Genomic DNA, 18,010 nt, shown 5'->3' on the forward strand with positions numbered 1-18,010 from the left:
TTAGGAAACCTGAAACAATGACAAAATACTTATAATACAGCCATTGGTGACAGCAGAGCAGCGTTGCACCAAATGGCTGACAAACAAAGCGAAGTGTGACCAGCCGGGAAAAATTTAGCAGCTAAAGAATCCAAAGTTTTAATTAGAAGTTATTGGAGACAAAAAAAGAGCAGAAGGAAGAGTGAATGTTGGACTTACCTTAATCAGGTAGCCAGAAACGTGGGTCCAACCGTTTGCTAACATGTTTGCTGTGGGGTGCACCCACCCACACAGGTGTTTTCACTTAATATCCCTAATTAGACATAGCAGGTGTGTGACGGTGCTTAATTGACATTTCTCTGACCTCTCTTAATTTTGTTTGGGGGGGGGTAAATTACGCTGTGTGCTCATAGCTTGTTTCTGATGCCCTAGTGGCAAAAAAGGTAAGTACAAGTTTTAAAATTTAACCAATTCTTATTACTTGCTGAAAAATCCTTGAATGCATAAAAGTTAGCAAACCTGGCTCACTTCAGGAGTTTTAAAATCGTAAGGCGGGGCTCAGACTACAGGATATTTAAAACCTTAGCCAATTTTGAAATCATGAGAAATCAAAAGATTATCTTCTCTGTAATTTCAAACATCCCTACACACCAGAGAAATGGTATTGAATGGTATGGTAATGTTATTATTCATTAGTGCATTTTAACAGTTTTCTATTTATACATCCAGCAGGTTCGGAGCAACATTAGCATTCAATTGGGGCTGTTTTTTTGGTAACTAGTTGAACTAGCACTGTCAAAAATCAACAAACAACAGACTTACTGTGCCCTATCAGGAAAGCAGAGATCTTAAGAAAATTAGGCCTACTTCAGTAATTTGAATTGTAGACACGCGTGTTGGAAAATGTATTTCTAATACAATATTTACAGTTGTAGCATACTTTCAGCTCAGCAAAAAATCAGATTGAAAAATCTGACAGTATCTTCATCATCGCCCACTGCAAGATTAAATATAGCCTGTGCCTAAATTTTAGATTTGACCTTGTCCTGTAAATCTAGTCTATGTTTAATATAATTTTAAGTTCAATCTTTATAACAATTTCTCATATAACCTGTATCTGACAACCTACCACTATTTGAAGCACATTCAACATGATTTTTAAAATTCAGAGTGCACTCAGGTCAACACTTTATGTAGTTTTATGTAAATGTGACCATTACTGTGCTGTAATGTAGCTATTTCCTTTTCATACAACATTCTTCTGGCAAATGCAGCCATGTGTGATTATGAAAAGACTAAAAGTCTACAATATACCCAGTCAAATGTTTTCTGGCCTGCGGGCAGCAATTCAGAAAGAAATGGATACTGTGTTAGACCAGCCACACACTCCTGGGAGATGCAAATCAGAGGAAGATCATGCTAATGCATGTAATGACGGATCACAGTGAGGGAAGCTGGTTTGGAAATATATCAGTTTGGTGGGTATTCAAAAATATATACAATCAATCTAAACACAGTCTCACAGTCGTTAATCAAGATATTTGGGCCTGTGAACAAATGAAAAGCACCAAAACATACCTAACAATATATTCTGTAGTGGGTTTGAAGTACTTGCTGTAATAAAGACTCGGGCCATCCTTTAGTACATTTATTCCTCAGGTCAGTCATGTGTACTGCTATTCTGGACTGATCTCTTGCTCCAAATCTTCTCATTGAATGCAATGATCTATTGATTGGCCACATCCTGAATGGTTCATTACTGGTTGCTAATTAAAAGAGAAACCAGATAAAATATTTAACGAGATATTTATTAGACTCATAACTTGATTAATCTGAGTATTACACTCAGAGGCAGATCCAAAAAGGAACCAGAACCAAACCTCACTGTTTACCACAAGCTGTCATGATTTTCTTCTTGCAAGAGCAATAAACTGCTGGACTGTATTGCAGTGCTGGCTCTAGAAAGAAAAAAAAAATAAGCTGGGTGGTTTTGTTATTTTTGGTCCATTTTCATTTAGCATTTTATTATTTGCAAAACTTACATAACGGTAACAGCAATATTATAGGCTGTTGAATCTGGGTCACTCACTGAGGTGAGGCCCAGGTGCAGGAAACTGATCTACAGTAAAGGTCATTGCTGAGGACCTGGGATACTGGTTGGATGAAGGCAGGGCACATTGATGAGTGACATGATGTAATGTAGATCCAGTCTGCGTCTCAGATTTTCAGAGTTGACAACCAGGCAACTGTTTTCAAATGCATTTGATACCCAGTTACTGGATGTGTTGTTTGTTTCCCTCACATTCTTATTCCATGCAAGATCTGCGGTTGTTGTTCAGTACCACATCTTGAGCGTTGTAAACATTTTAACTTTGATTTAGTTAGCTCAGAGACACTAACTTTCCCACCATGCTCTGGATATTGTCACATTAAGATCGGCAGGCTCAACAACCAACAAAACCAAGATCAGCAAAATTGTTAGGACATGTCAGGAAGCCATAAAGGTTTCTGTAATTCAGCTAGCTCCTTTTAGCTAAACATTTATTTGAATAGCAAACTTAGTGGGGCATTTCCAGTCAAAGATTTGATGATTATACTGAGTCAAGTAATCTTATGTTAATATCAGAATGAAAGTAAAACAAATCCTACTCTGAAATGGCATTTTATTATTCCCTCAACAAGAATTAACAAACAATGCGAAATCTATGGTGATTACAACAGTTTTGCTGCAGTTTTGTGACTGGCTACCAAAGCACCTCTACCCCTCTGATAATGCTGAAGAACCCCATCTATATGATAGCTGTACTTGACTGCAAGATCTGAACTGACAGCCGCTTGGTGATCTGAGCAGGCAGAGCAGCGACAGTAAATACTACCATGTCAGATTTATTTAGGTGGGACCACTTAATGCTAGATCTTAATGCTTTCTGTCCTCTATAAACCAAGCACTTATTATATTATAGAGAAGGATCAGAATTTACCCATGCTCTTTTTTTATTATAGTGTTTAGACAGTGGTTTGATCCCCTATAGCCGATCCGTCCTGCCTCCTCTATCCCTACTGCTCCAAGTACTTCCTGTATGTACTGTAATCAACCACTGCAACCGACATTGGCCCCCGTTCATACAGTCAATACCAAAGCATAAACACTACGACTGTGATTGAATGTTGGAGATAGATACAGAGAGGAGAGAGAGAGAGAGAGAGAGAGAGAGAGAGAGAGAGAGAGAGAGAGAAATATGGACAGAATAGGAAAAAAAAGAGAGTGATGAATGCTGACTATAACACTGTGTAACTGACAGATTATTCATTGTGCTATTAGTTTTCAGCAGAAGCTTACGGTTGCCAATCTACACAAAAGATGCATACCAGTAATGGCAGTTCAGTTTAGAGTTTTGTAATAATGTACTACTGAGGATTATAGACTTCATAGTTGAGTTTTACATAGGTTGTCAACCTTTAACCGCCCTACTTTTAAAACAGGAAGCAAAATTTAAAGGTCACTCAGTTCCTTGGAAATAAGATTTAAGTTGCACAATCATGGCTAATAAAATCCCAGAGAGTTTAAGTAGGAGAAGCAGATTAGAGTTTGATGAAGGCTATAAAATACTTTTAGTAAAATTTGATGGAGAAGTTGATTTTCCAAATTGCTAGAACAACTTCCTATTTTGCCACACATAGATAGATAGATAGATAGATAGATAGATAGATAGATAGATAGATAGATAGATAGATAGATAGATTGACTGATAGATTGACTGATAGATTATATATTCTGTATTCTCTCCCATTAGTTTTTTCCCACTTGTCTTTCTTCCCTCCTCTGTCTTTGCTCCCTTTGCTGTCTCTTCTCATTTCTTCTTCTCTTTCCGAGGAAGACAGATTGTGAGAGGGAGTGTAAGTGAGTAAAATAGCAGCTCTCCTACTACAAACCCTTGAAACTCCCCTTCATCACCAAAACACTCCACCCTAAAAATCGGAATCCCTTGAGAGAAAACTACTTGCAGGCCCTCGAGCATCACAGATTGTGCAGAAAAAAAGCTCCAGCTATGGCTGAATGAAGTCAATTCCAGGCTTCAGCCACGAGCCCAGCCTGAACCTTCAGCTTCCAGCACTGCGGCTGCACGCCTCCCAGCCTGCTGTCCAGGGACAAACACAGCACAGAGGGGGAGGCCGCAGGAAGAAACCCAGGGAGAAAGGCAAACTCTTACTTCACCACTCAAGCTTCTCAGCTTCTTCATGTAAAGAAAGTGGGTGAAGAAAACATCCGTTTTTACAAACCAAAGTTCCAGTCTTACCTCTTGCTGGTAGCCTGCTCTGCCTGCTCTGTCTGCACAGAGAAAAGGTCATCCAGTATAGAAAAGCAGGAACATGGAGGAGACTGTCTGCACAACTGATCCATGTCAAAACCTGAAAACACAATGTTCCAGAGGATTATCAAATTATATTAAATAATTTGACCACGTTCTTTGTTATGTGACAAATTGGCATCCAGCAGTGTTAAATACCTCTGAAGTCTGAGTTTGGTCATGTCTTTGAAGCAATAAAACAGAAAACACACTAAAAAAGATTCAGAATTAGTTTTGTCTCAGGCATCCGATATTTGATTGCACAGTTAAAGATCATGGCATTAATCCTGTCAGATGACAAGATTTTATCTGTTTAATTTCCATTTTAAGTCAACATCGAAGTAACTGATTGTATGCAGTACCCATGCTGATAGGGATGTGAGTTTCAGGGAGCTCCCTGGCCTCTAAGGTCACCAACTCTACCCAGCAAACTAGGGTGATGCAAGTTCTGTTTTAGGGTGGATTTCCCCTGAAACAGGGACAGCCAAAACAAACTCCTGCTGATGGCTTGCTTCTTGCCTCCGGTCTCTCTGGCCTGCTTCTAGACAGCAGCCGAGGGACCCTCACTGCTCAGAGGAGGAGTCCTCTGGCCCTCCCACCGGCTATAAGACCAGAGGCAGACGGAAACACTCAGACAGCAGGCACACGTGGAGCAAAGAGGCAGAGAGGGAGAGGGGTGAGAGAGAGACCAGTAGAGAGCAAGAGAGAGTCAAACTGCTGCCACAGACTGGGAGTAGTTTTTGCAACTGGAATCGAAACAGACAAATATAGAAACAAAGGACCAAGAAAGAGGTTCAGAGAAGAAAAAGAGGACAAATCACAACCGTTTTACTTCAACATGCCATTATAAATTTACTTTCTGTCAAAGGATTAACTGAAAGAGGAACTGACCTTTGGGATGTGAAGTGTTTTTGTATGAACCAAGAGAGAAAAACAAGAAGGACCTGGAACCTGCAGCCGCCTGTCACACAGCAGCTCCGGGGTCAAGTCACTCTCAATTGCTGACTTAGGATCAACTTGCTGATCTCTTAAACCAAGACTGACTCAGCCTTATTAGGGCTACATCTGACTTACGTGGCTTAACAAATTTTGCAAAGAGACATTGGGGGTAAAGTAACATTTTGAGGGGTGGACACCTTTAGGGCGAAGCATCAACAGAAACTTTGCTGTTACTTTGCAGAAAAGTTACAAGCTTAACCTCAACAAGTGGACGTCTCAGCAGGATTGATCAGTAGCTGTCAGACTTGTTGCGATTAGAATGACATTCGCCATGCTTCGCACAGCGCCTCCCGCAGGCCGCTTCTTATATGGCGACATCGCACTCCTCTCCGAAGACGATGATGAGAACGGGAGCGAGGGTTCGGGTTCTGAGGAGCGTACCAACTCCTCCAACTCTGCTGCCTTCCGCCTGTCCTCCTCGTCCCCGTCTGCTTTTCACATCAAGGTGAACAGGAAGAGGAAGCTATGTGGGGGAGTAGGGGGCGGAGGGGTAGGTGTAGGGAGCATGGTAGGGAGGCTCGGCCCCCAGGGCTCATCTCCCCCTGTGGAAGTTCGCCAGAGGACCGCAGCCAACGCACGGGAGAGAGATCGCACCAATTCTGTCAACACAGCATTCACAGCGCTGCGCACACTCATCCCCACCGAGCCTGCAGACAGGTACAAAGCAGCATGACTCAAACTGTGTCATGACATTTGGTCTGATGCACAATAGGTTCCCAGAGGAAAAATGATTTCCATCTGGGAACTAAAATAAGTGAAAATTAGTCCCTGATGAAGCTCTGGATAACATTTTATCACAGTTGAATTTTTTTAACAGGCCTGTAATCTTACTGCATTTAATTATGAGTTTATATTTCCTATAAATGATGTGTCATAGAGTTAGACTCCAGACTCCAGTAGGGAACAAATATTTAACATCTCACATCATTGTCTTCTTGTTGCACCTTGTTTTCCAATCCTGTATAAAAAGTGCAACAGTTCTGTTCCACCCCATGATCATTTTTTGTTAAATTATTGTAAACTCTGTAAACATTTTGTCCTTATTAATGCCATGAATCTCATTCTGACTTGATGATTAGGAAGCTGTCAAAAATCGAGACACTACGTTTGGCCAGCAGCTACATCAGTCATCTGGGGAACGTCTTGCTCCTGGGTGAAGGGCTTCATGATGGACAGCCGTGCCACGCTCCCTCACCACCGTTCTTCCATGTTAACTCCTCCCCCAACCGAGGATCTGACCAATCAACTCAGCCCAAGCACATCTGTACTTTCTGCCTCAGCAACCAGAGGAAAATGGTGAGCAGAAAACTATAAGTCAGTAGAAATAAATAAGAGAAAAAAGTGAAAAGTTCAAATCAAAAGTAGTATGTAGCCACTCAATGAAACAGTGTAATCAACACACTCATTTAAAACAAGTGCTGAGGAATATGCAAAAACTAATTTAAGCTTTTGAGTATTTCTATTTCACCGGAGCAATTATAATAAATACATTTCTGTGGATACTTTTGTACCACTATAGATTTAAAACGTTTTATTTTCTGAATTTAAAAAATATTACATGACCCAGATTTAGCCACAGGAAAATAGAGTGAAGCTTCTTGTGGAAAACTGTGTAGTGCCTTAGGGTCAGTTTGGTGTTTAAAGCTGACCTGAGATCTGTGACTGTGCCTATAAATCCGATTGGCCCTGAGGGATTTTTAAAAGTAGAACCTCTTTAAAGTCCTCTTTTGGGGTGAATGACTGTGTGTTATTGTGCTGTTGGGGGTTAGTTTAACTCGAGCAGGTGGCTTGAAAGTTCAAGGTGGTTTCTGAAACTCGCTGGACATTACAGTGAATAGACGTGATTATTTTTGTCACAGAGGAGCAAAGACAGAGCTGAGCAGAGAGGTGGGTCCAACGGCATGCAGCCTTTTTCACCGTAACACTAACGAAATGTGCACAACCGTTGTGTAAAAACCACCTAACCCCAACTGTGGTGTTTTTTTTCTTTCTCTTTGTAAAAATATGAATTTAAAGTTTACAAGGGTATTTATGCAGCGAGTGAGATTTATGACCGGGAGCCCATGAAATCCATCCAAAACCATGTGTATAATTTCAAGAATGTATTGACGTCAGCCTGAATTTGAGAAGGTTTTAATCATAACTTCTTAACAACTGACCCGGGATACACAGATTGGTAACTGCCAATGAGTTTGTTCCACTGAAACTCGATGTCACAACACAAAACGCGGGTATATACACTTAACTCACACTTGGTAGTATGAACACTTTATTGTGTTTTATAACGACTTAACAATTCAGGAAAACAATAAATTTGGGGAAAAAGCATAAAAACAAAAGCAAACAAGAAAAATTTCTTCTACATGACAAAGTTACAAACAGTTTTGATTTCTGATTTCAGTGAAAGTTGCCCTTTTTTTCCCGCACACTTTCCAAACTTCCTCTGCTGTTGCACTGTCAGTCTACGCCTTAATAGAGATACAGAAAAGGAGAACTTGGTCCAGTGCGAGTTTCAGCTCACATTTGATTGATTCAACACAGGAAATAGACATAATCAAGAACACGCTCAGCATAAGAAAGTCGTCAGTCTGATGAGAAATAACAGGGAACAAAGAATTGAGATCAGCTGACTGAAATCAAATTTATATGACTCCAGCTCCGACTTCAACAAACACCACAGAAGATGATAGAGAGGTGACGTCCACTCAACTTTCCCCCTCTAACCCATAGCCGCTGCCCATTTAGCAGGATTTATGGGTAAGGAGCTGACATCTGGCAGACTCCCCCGTTACCCCAGCAGTGTGTGAAAGCTAATACCCTCCTCAGTGTCTAAACCCAGAGACCCTTTAGCTGGGGGATAACCTGAGTCTCAGCAGTGTGTCTCCCCCTCCCTCCTGCCTCCCCTCTGAACCTCTGTGAGTGAAAGCCTAGACGTCCTTGGTGTCTAACCCAGACACCCTCGGCTTGGAGATAACTAGTCTGAAACCTTTTTCGGTCTCTCTCCTTAGTCTCCTTTTTCTTTTTGCTGCTGTCTGTCTTCCCTGAGTTCCTCATTTTTATTCTTCGTTTTCATTCTGTTTCACTTTTTCCTCTTCAACTCGTTCCCCAAGTTTTTCTCTCATTCCACCGCCCTCCCTCAGCTCCCTGCATATCGATCAGCCTGGTGGAGGTCAGAGCTGTCAGTAGGAGCTGTGTAATACTATCTGCTGCTGTCAGCTCACTGCTGCAGATGCATGACTGATCTGTAAATGCATGCTGGGTAGAGAACAATTTTGAAACTTTCTCATGTCAAAATTCTCAAACACAGACACTTTGTCTAAGTCTATGTTACTTACTGTCAGTCACATTATGTGTTTTCGAGAGCTCTGTGAAATGTCACACTGGTCTCATGATGCCAAGTGCATTTGTACTGTTTTTTCCTGAAATGCACTGATGACGTGAACCCAGGAGAGGAAGACAAGTTAGAGAAAGATATAGATGTGGTTTGTGCAAAAGGAGTGAGAAGTCCTTACAGAGATGTAAGAACCCTGCCGTTCTAGTCAAAGTGAGTTAAATTGGCAGAAAATTTTTTCCCCTAATCCTCTTACACGGTAAGACTAGTGCTGTTCAAACATTTCTTATTGTTAACAACTCCACCAGAAGCACAAAAATCAATAAATAAATAGGAATACACAAAACTGCTCACAAATGGCTCAGTAAAGTCCTACAACTGTAGTTTTTCACAAATGTTACTAACGTTAGCAGGTGGAAATAAAGTATTTGATGGGGACTATGTTCAGCAGCAGATTAACACATTTGGTCCTTCAGTTAGTATTTACAGCAGCGGGACAACGTATCGATTCAACACTGGTAGGATTGCCTCAGAATAAACTACAGTGCTCATGTTCATGAAGGGAGATGTCACCCAGTGCAACAGTGTGGCTCACTTTAATACTTTTTTGGACAATAGCCAAGCTCTATGGTGCAGAGGAATAAGTTACATCAGGCTTTGGATACACAGACACTTGTTAGGATGATCTGTTCATCGTTTGTTTTGTTCAAAGGATTTATTGATAATAAGAAAAATATAGAATATCACCAGACATGCCCTTTAACGTTCCTCCTATTACTGGATTGAGACATACAGGTGACTTTATGATAGCGAGTTAACATTGATAATAATGACAGACATCCCAAGGTGTAATCGGGTTGCAGTTGTGCTGTTATAATCATATCTCAGCTGTGTACTGAATGCACAATGGCTACATGAAATTGATATTATTACCTTGAAAGTTATTTAAGGAGGAAAATAAGGTGCCTTGGTTTACCTGGCATTTCAGTGGTTAAGTATGATTGGCAGAACCTGAGAGCATTTCACTTTCCCTGGAAAAGTGGCCGTACGGGGCGTTAAAGTGGACTAAAGAGCAGAGTCAGTGCTGGTGATTACAGAGAGGAAGCGATTGTGAAGGTAAAATGAGACCTTGTGTCCTGAGCTCTGTCTTTGTATGTTTTTATGGTCATTGAGGTTCATCACAGCTGTCAGGTCTGCTTAGATCAGCCCCTGCAATTACATTCATTTCCAATGTGGGAGAGGGTGAAAGTGAGAAAAGTATACGCTCATTTCCTCTTATTATGTGTGTATACAGTATAACTATTTCAAAACAAGCAGTCTTGTTAGTAATGACTACTACACAGCGAGGGTTAAACTAGTGCATATTACATATTCAGTGGAATACGAATGTGAGTTCAATATCTGTGGAGCTTTATGCACAAAAGTTTGTGAATGACATACTATATAAGAATGTATTTCTAGATGTGATGTTTAAAAATAAAAATAAAAATGTTTTCCATTCCTTATCTTTAGAAGAAGAGATTTTGAGGCACTGGATTAAAGACTTCTCAGTGTGAGCTATTACATGTTTTTCCCCAAATGAGACCTATTTGACAGCCATGTCGCTGTGTTTCAGTGTATTGTGCTGTCCTTCTGTTGGTTGTCCTTTTCCCTTCTGAAACTGTCCTGTAGAGTGATATAGTGTAGGACATTTTTACTTACCATCTTTTGATCAGAAGCCAAGTTTTTCCTCAAACACCCACATATATCATGACGAATTTTGACCTTTCATAAAAACAGTTCTGGGGTGAAGCACCAGCAGTTTGGCGTGGACAAACTGGAGCGCAGCCCTCGTATACCGGTGCCTTTGATATGCCGTAAAAAAAAAAGATGACACTCCTGATGGCTACATCTGTAAATGAGATGTACAGGGCTTTAGCATAAAGGATTGAGGTGAGCTGAGGGCTGTTTAAATCCCTGTGCTGTCTGGTTGATTGATGCAGATATCCTGTGTTAGGCCTCTCTGCCTCTGCCGATCAGTGCAACTGTCAGGTGCCTGAGCTCAAGCTGCAGCAGGACCACTGCACAATTGCAGCTTTTTTAACTATCACATCTTTATTATGTTCAGTCTGTCTCTGAGAAAGAACCTTAAATGATCTTCAAATGTGTCGTACCAGTTATGCATCTGCAGTTATACTTAAATAAATGTTTATTTGTGCTTAGCATGCAGTAGGTGAAGGCAGCACAGGAGTACCAGTATGCTACTGAATTATACTGAGGCACTGTTTATTCAGTAATTCTCTGATACAATACAATAACAGAGAGGTTTTCAAATGTGCTAATCTGTCTACTTTTTTGTCTTTAGGCCATAGTGCTTGAAGCATTTATACAGCTTCCTTCACAACTGTGGCTTATTTCTTTTGGCCTGAAGCAGAGAGAGGGTCAATTTAATTCAATGGCAAACGTAAACAGAGATGGTGATTCATCTGCCAATAACAGCAGTAATGCTGAACTTTTTCCTTTTGAGTTGGATATGACAAGTCCAAACATTTTCCAATATTTAAAATTTTAAGAAGCTCATTTGACCTGATGAGCTGACTTGATATGATCAAAAGAGGATTTATATGTTTGGAAAAACTTAAAAATAAATATAATATATTTATATATGTATAAATATAGCAAAAATATAACTACTATGATACTTATAGTGTGGTTGCTGTAAATAGACCATTGTCCCATTTTAGTCAAGTTTACAAGCATTTTAAGACACAACCCTGATTTAATTTCAACTTAAAGGAATCTGATGTATTTGGAATTTTTCTACGAATGAAAAAGAAATGTATAATTTTAGTGAAACAGCAAATATAACATTACTGCTCATAATATCACCAACAGTTTTAATTTACATCTGAGCAACTGTAAAACCTTTATATGTGATGATTTTTGTGTGTGAGTGGAAGGCATGGTGGATGGAAAGACAGTGGCACTAAAACTGCACTATGCAATTAGAAACTGACTTATCTCTGCCGGTGTGTTTGTGTGTGTGTGTGTGTGTGTGTGACAGCAAATAAGCGCTTTTGGCGGCTGAGTCTAAGTTATGTATATATGTATAAGAGAGAAAATTAGAGAGAGAATTTGTCCTTGCTCATATACAGTCTACACACACACACACACACACACTGGCTGGCTCTCTGTGTCTGGAAGTCATTGGCAGCGCAGAGCGGAGCAACAAATGAGCTAATTGTTCTGTAAATGATTTATCCTCTGCTGAGGCCTGTACAGCCAGTGTTTAATTCAGCTGCTGCTATTAGAAACACATTGACGTTGGACTTTGATGGTGATGTTAAAGAAGCCTGGAAACCGCTCTCTGTGAAACGCCCTCCCTGCCTACACACACACTCACACCCACACAAGTGACACATATACACAGATGCGGGCACACACTCACATGACACACAGGGGTACAGTGCATCACACTCACAGACTTTTATCAAAAGCTTTTCACTCTGTTTCTATTTTTTCTAGTCTTTACAGCCAGACGGCAGTTCATTGCCTCTGACTAGACACCCAGAAAAACCTCATATATGATTACTCAGTTAAGGAGCCCTGGATCACGACTGTGCTTTCAACACTTTCTAAACTAATGGTGTGCAGGAAGTTGTGGAAACAGAGATGGAGAAGGAGAGAAAGAGAAATAGCCAACGACTCAGTGGGATAATCAACTTAGCTATTTATCCTCCGGTTTGGACAGTTGGTTTTCGACTGTGCCGAAACTACACTTTGCTTCTTTATAGATATCAAATGAACCGTGCATCTTAAGAGAGCTTAAACGCATGAATAGGACGCGCAGGAGCACGCTAATGACTGTGGTTTTCACAGTCATTTGGATATTAGTCTGTTTTCACTGGAAAAAAGCATTACGTCACTGTGCATGAAGCAGACGTTTCAAGGTCATAGATGAAAACTAAATTACCCTCATTTATTGATAATGCTGGTGTTGACTTGGAGTTAATGTTTTGTGCCTCCTGAGTGAGAGCGTCGCCTATTTGCTTCTCATTTCAAACTATGCTAATGAGGTGCATCGAAGGTGGCTAAATATACTGCAGGCAATTTTCAAATATATTCTCACCCACGATCAGTGTGTGGCAGTGTATGTGAGCCTGTCTTTGTGTGTGAGTGTGTGACTTCATGCATGGACCTGTCTGTATTTTTTCAGTACAGATGGAAGCAGTTAAAGCCTAATTTAACACCAACACAAGAAGTCGGGTCAGATAACTAACAAAATCTATTAGCAAAACTATCATTCTGTTGTCATTTGGTCTTCGGGGAGAGGGTTGCTTACAGAGCAAATTAAAACAAAACTACAAAAAGCTGAGCCAGGCAAAGAGTACAACTTTAGAGATACACTGAGAAAAGCAGAGGCTGGCTGTTTAATGGTGCAGTTTCTTAAAACAATATCTACTGAAGCTAATGACTTACTGGCTGTTTCAGGGTGCACATCTCAGTACTGATGATAAAGTGCATAATGTAGCAGAATTAAGTCATCTGAGACCAATGAAAATGAAGTTGAGCTTGTTCTGGAGTCATTATAGCAGATTATTAAAATGTTATAATAATTAAATACATGTGCGGCCGCTTGGTGCAAATTACATCTGATTAGGCCATCTAAGATAAATCAAGTGTTTTTCAGAAGTCATCAGGATGCTTATTAGCAAACCACAGTGAACATGAAGTACATGTCTGATGTATCCAAGCCACATAATGGCTGAATGTGGCTTATGCAGTGTGTAAGTTAGCTTATTTAAATGTCTGGTGTGTTATTTATTGCAGCATTTGAATGTATGTGTATAATCTTTCAATCGATGATCATTTATGAGGATAATTACAGCTTCTATCAGCCACTCGAGGCACTGATGCATATTCACATATTTTCACTCGATAAACTAAAGGGATATTACCAGTTTTCATTTCATGGTTGAATACCAATCGCCTTATATGATTGTCGGGCCAGTGCCCAAGTGGAATTATTTTTTTCCAACCAGTCATTCCTCTCCCAGTGCAGCCAGAAACTAAATTAGATGTTTGTATTTGACAGAACGGCTTAACACAGGAAAAGAGAGAGAGAGAGAGAGAGAGAGAGAGAGAGAGAGAGAGAGAGATTGCATGGAAAATCCACAGTTATAGGTAAAGGGACAGCTCAGATTAAGTTTCAGAAAAACAATATTAAAGTTTGAATTTGTGGAGTTTACAAGATGCTGTTAAGAGTGTTTACTATCTTTACATTAAAGTTAAGACATGCTGTTCTCACCTTGATAAAACAATAATATTGTGCCAGTGTGGTAATGTCATCATATTGTATCTAAAGTAAACATCATCAGGTAATCATATTAGTGTCGGACAAATCACCCCCCTGGGAAGTCAGTGGTATGTCTCTGTGTATGTGTGTGTGTGTGTGTGTGTGTGTGTGTGTGTGTGTGTGTGTGTGTGTGTGTGTGTGTGTGGGTGTTTGGAGAAAGAAAGAGAGAGCAGAGATGTCATCCGACCATGCCCTATTAGTCTTCAGGACATTGTTTTGACTACCAGGCCAGCCTCAAAGCCCCCGTCCTCCTGTTTTGACTGAACCGGTTACACTCCAGCTGAACCGCCTTCACCAGCTACAGCTGTGCTCCTTAAACTTTCGCTGAGCGCTCATAGTGAGACGTGGGCTGATTTCATGGTAATTTGATGTAATTTGGTAAATTATCCAATTGTCATGCAGAGGTTTTGAGTGAGATTTTTCATTTACACACGTTCTAACTTTCTAACCTGCATGAAGCGCTTTTATTTCCACTGATAAATACCTACAATTTTCCACAATGCTTTCCAACAAACACCAGAGAGCATGGCTGTGCACTTGTGTCTTCCAGAGGTTTTATAGTTATTGTTAGTAGAGAGCACAATAACAGCAATGCCATAGTAAGGCCAAAATTTTTCTAAGATCTGTTTGCAATCATTTACTTACTCACAATTTATAAAGACAATTCCATGCAAATTATATAGTGTGTCTGATGGCAAAACACTGCTGAGGTCATTTAGGCTTCCAGACACTAGTCTGGCAGCTGAGCTGTGCCTTTGTTTCTCTGTCTGTGAATGATGGTTTAATGCTCTTGGTTAGTGATCATTGATTGCGTAATTTCACTATGCAATATGCAGTTCTGTCCTCCTAGGAATTACACTTACATACAACTTATTTGTAAGTTTCATTAAAAACAAACATTCAGTTATTGGTGCCTGGATTATTTTCCCCGTCAGTATTTGTCCCTCCAGGGAAGGAACTGCAATCTTTTTGCACATGTTGTATTGAAACGGAGATGATCAGGGTGGATGAGTGCTGCTCAGAGTATATGTTATCATCCCGAGTCCCAGGCAACAAGGAACTTTCATTAAGGTTAGGAAAAGACTGTAGCTTTGATTAAATGTTAATAAAGCAAACACGATCTTTCTCTAAAGCCAATCATTAGAGCCATCATCAACATTATTGATAAAAAATTGTAAAGAGGGCGGCATGACATTTCTTTAGGTAATGAATGTCATTTCTAGGAGACGGTGTTGCAAATTAAAAATTCTCATTTACATTTCTGCTACTGTAACTATGACAGTTTAAAGAGTATCTCAACATAGGGTCACATTATCTACATTATAGATAGCCACCACATAATGGTAATGGTGCATATGTAGATAATAGCAATCTAATAATGAGCCTCTGCACTCAGTCCAGCTGGAGGAGGGATTGACAATAACAGTTCCCGTGTCTCCTCATACTCACCACAGTCAGTGGGCGGACCGATTCCTGTCCAAATCCTATGATCTCACGCTCTCATTACAGCCTGATACCCTTCCAAACACCTACCCACCTTTGTTGATGTCAGTCAAACGGATTTTTCCAAACACCTACATCTTGTGCACGGTCTGAGAGGAAATGTGTAACAGGTGTTCGGCTGATGAGAGGAAGGCGAGGGGGGCGGCAGAGAGGGTTAGTCGAGACGATATGAAAGGGGGGGGGGGGGGGGAGAAAAGTCAGAGGAGGACAGGAGTGTGGAGGAGTTGAGCCACAGTCCAGTGAGAATTTTCCTCCAGCAGCTTTGTGTACAATATGAAATGCAACGCAATCAATGGTGTGTTCGATAAAATCCCTTGACTGTTGCTTGAAAAGCTGGTGGTGGATGGCCTGAGAAGTGAGCAGAGCAGAGGTTAGGTGAGGAGGGAAAATGTGATGTTATTTTCCTGGCCAGATAGAGAAGGTTTCCTCACCAGCCAGGAAATCAAGGCTTCTCTGTTCTGATACCACAGATAAATGAGAAGCATATCATTGTGCAGCGCTGTCGTACTGAAGCTTATGATGTCAGTGTTACAGGCTGTAATCAAATTTAAAACAGTACTTTACAACCTCTGCTACCACAGTTAATATGTGTATGCTACTGTACAGAGAGTGTTTGTGTGAGATTACTGCATGCAGTCACACTTAATCTACTATATACGAAACCACAATGATTTACTCTCAGTGATTCCAGTGAAACAGTATCTATTTCCACAATAAATAAGTTCTACATGTTGCTTAATTGCAATTTCATGAGACCATAATGAAGGCTTTACATCAAATGTAACAGTCTTACCACCTGTTCAGCATATTTAAAGAAAGTAGGCCGGAAGAGATTGAGCAATATCATTAGAAACTTTGTAATACAATTTGGTTATTTGAATAAAGTACATATAGTGTGTTTTATGTCTTGAAGTCTTGAGTTCTTGAAACATGAGCAGGGTTGTGTCATATCCGACAGACTGATAAAACGATATAAATGGTAAAATATGTGGAAATGACCCTTTCTTTGTCTCAAACAGCAACAGCTAATCTTTAAAGGATTATTCAATATATATGTAAAATATGCTTATTTGCTTTCTTTGTGAAAGGTATAAGATTGATCTCTCATGTCTGTGCACTAAATGCAAAGCTACAACCAACAGCTGGCTAACTTAGCTTAGCTTAATTAAGACTGGAAACAAGGGGAAACAGCTAGTCTGGCTTTTAAAATGTTTTTGTTTTATTTTAAAACTGTGTGTCCAGCACACACAAACAAATAAACTCACTCACACTCATCCGCCCCCTGAAGAGGAATGAGGATAAAAGACTTTCCGTACAGACATGACAGTCGTATCAGTCCTCTCATCTCACTCTCGCCAGGAAAGCAAATAAAGGTTTTTTTTCCAAAAGACTGAACTACTCCTTTAAATTGATGTTGATGTTGAATCCTTGATGACCTGACATGTTGTTTCTCTCTCTTGCAGAACAAAGACAGAGACAGGAAGACGGCCATCAGAAGCTAACAGTCAGGACACACACCACATGGATAAAATGCTTGTCACTTTGACAGCACTTTCAGTGATTTTACAGTTACTGCAACTTGAAGATTTACAGACTTGTGATGCATTTCAAGGACCATTGAAGGACTTCTATAGCACTTCCAGGACTTTTCAAGGAACTTTATGAAGCATTTCTTTTTGTTGACTTTTTATATTGCTTTACAGAAACTTTAAGTTTTGTGTTTTCAAATATGATTGAAACACTTCTGAAAAGTTTAACCATACTTTTAAAGGGCTTTTGCATTCTTATCAACACCATGAAGAACCTTATCAGAGACCTTTTACTGTATTGATTCAGTGACTCTTTGTTCAGAGTCTAAGGAACTTATGGCACATGATTGAAAAAACACACAAAACCTATGGAAGACGCATTTGTATTCATCAAAAGCTGTGTGTTATTAATGTGTAGACTGAAATATAAATGTATATTTATGTGACATAACATTATATAATGAAACTATGTTATTTAACAGGCATATGACATTCTTGACAAATAATGAGGATTGGTTTAAGGTACAGAGCATTGCCTATTGACACAGTGATGGCATCACAGAAGAAAAAGAAAAAAAAAACATGCTGGAGCCTTTGTGGTATTGGTTATTTCTAATAATCATTTCTGAAAGTTAACGCTGGAAAATAACTCAAGATGACCAATAAATTTTTTGTATATCTGGAAGTAGATTTCATTCATATGTTGGTGGTATTTTGAGCAGATTGCACTCTCTAATCCAGCCCAGTTCCAACCAATAGATATTATAAAAAGTTTCCATTGCGAAGATATCCTGTGTCGTACAGATACTCTAAAACCAAATGGTGGTTTTATCATACTTTTGCTCTTCAGGCAGCAAAGGGAGAAATAATCTTGAAAGTTTCAAATAAATTCCCTCAGCAGAGAAGCAGTGCAGTGAACAGAAATGGAAGATCAACAGCGACTACACCTGTAGCTCACATCATCCTAATTCCTACTTTTTCCTTT

The 18,010-nt window shown here is 39.9% G+C and overlaps 1 protein-coding gene across 1 annotated transcript; it reads left to right on the top strand.

The window, feature by feature from the left end:
* Window positions 1-4,976: 4,976 nt before the first annotated feature.
* LOC111658032 (basic helix-loop-helix transcription factor scleraxis-like) lies at window positions 4,977-17,710 on the top strand. The gene is made up of 3 exons (XM_023410405.2): window positions 4,977-5,984; window positions 6,407-6,623; window positions 16,960-17,710. Exons 1-3 carry the CDS (start codon window positions 5,587-5,589, stop codon window positions 16,996-16,998), a joined length of 654 nt encoding a protein of 217 aa, XP_023266173.1. The 5' UTR covers window positions 4,977-5,586; the 3' UTR covers window positions 16,999-17,710.
* The last annotated feature ends 300 nt before the right edge of the window (window positions 17,711-18,010 follow it).

This window comes from Seriola lalandi, unplaced genomic scaffold, assembly GCF_002814215.2.
Source record: "Seriola lalandi dorsalis isolate HSWRI2012SDOR001 ecotype SW California unplaced genomic scaffold, Sedor1 jcf7180002054425, whole genome shotgun sequence".
NCBI lineage: Eukaryota > Metazoa > Chordata > Actinopteri > Carangiformes > Carangidae > Seriola > Seriola lalandi.

Bases quoted from the DNA above. Each gene is read 5' to 3' on its own strand.
- LOC111658032 (XM_023410405.2), top strand. From the start codon at position 5,587: ATGACATTCGCCATGCTTCGCACAGCGCCTCCCGCAGGCCGCTTCTTA. The intron at 5,985-6,406 runs GTACAAAGCAGC...CTTGATGATTAG, and splicing joins CCCACCGAGCCTGCAGACAG to GAAGCTGTCAAAAATCGAGA. The intron at 6,624-16,959 runs GTGAGCAGAAAA...TCTCTCTTGCAG, and splicing joins TCAGCAACCAGAGGAAAATG to AACAAAGACAGAGACAGGAA.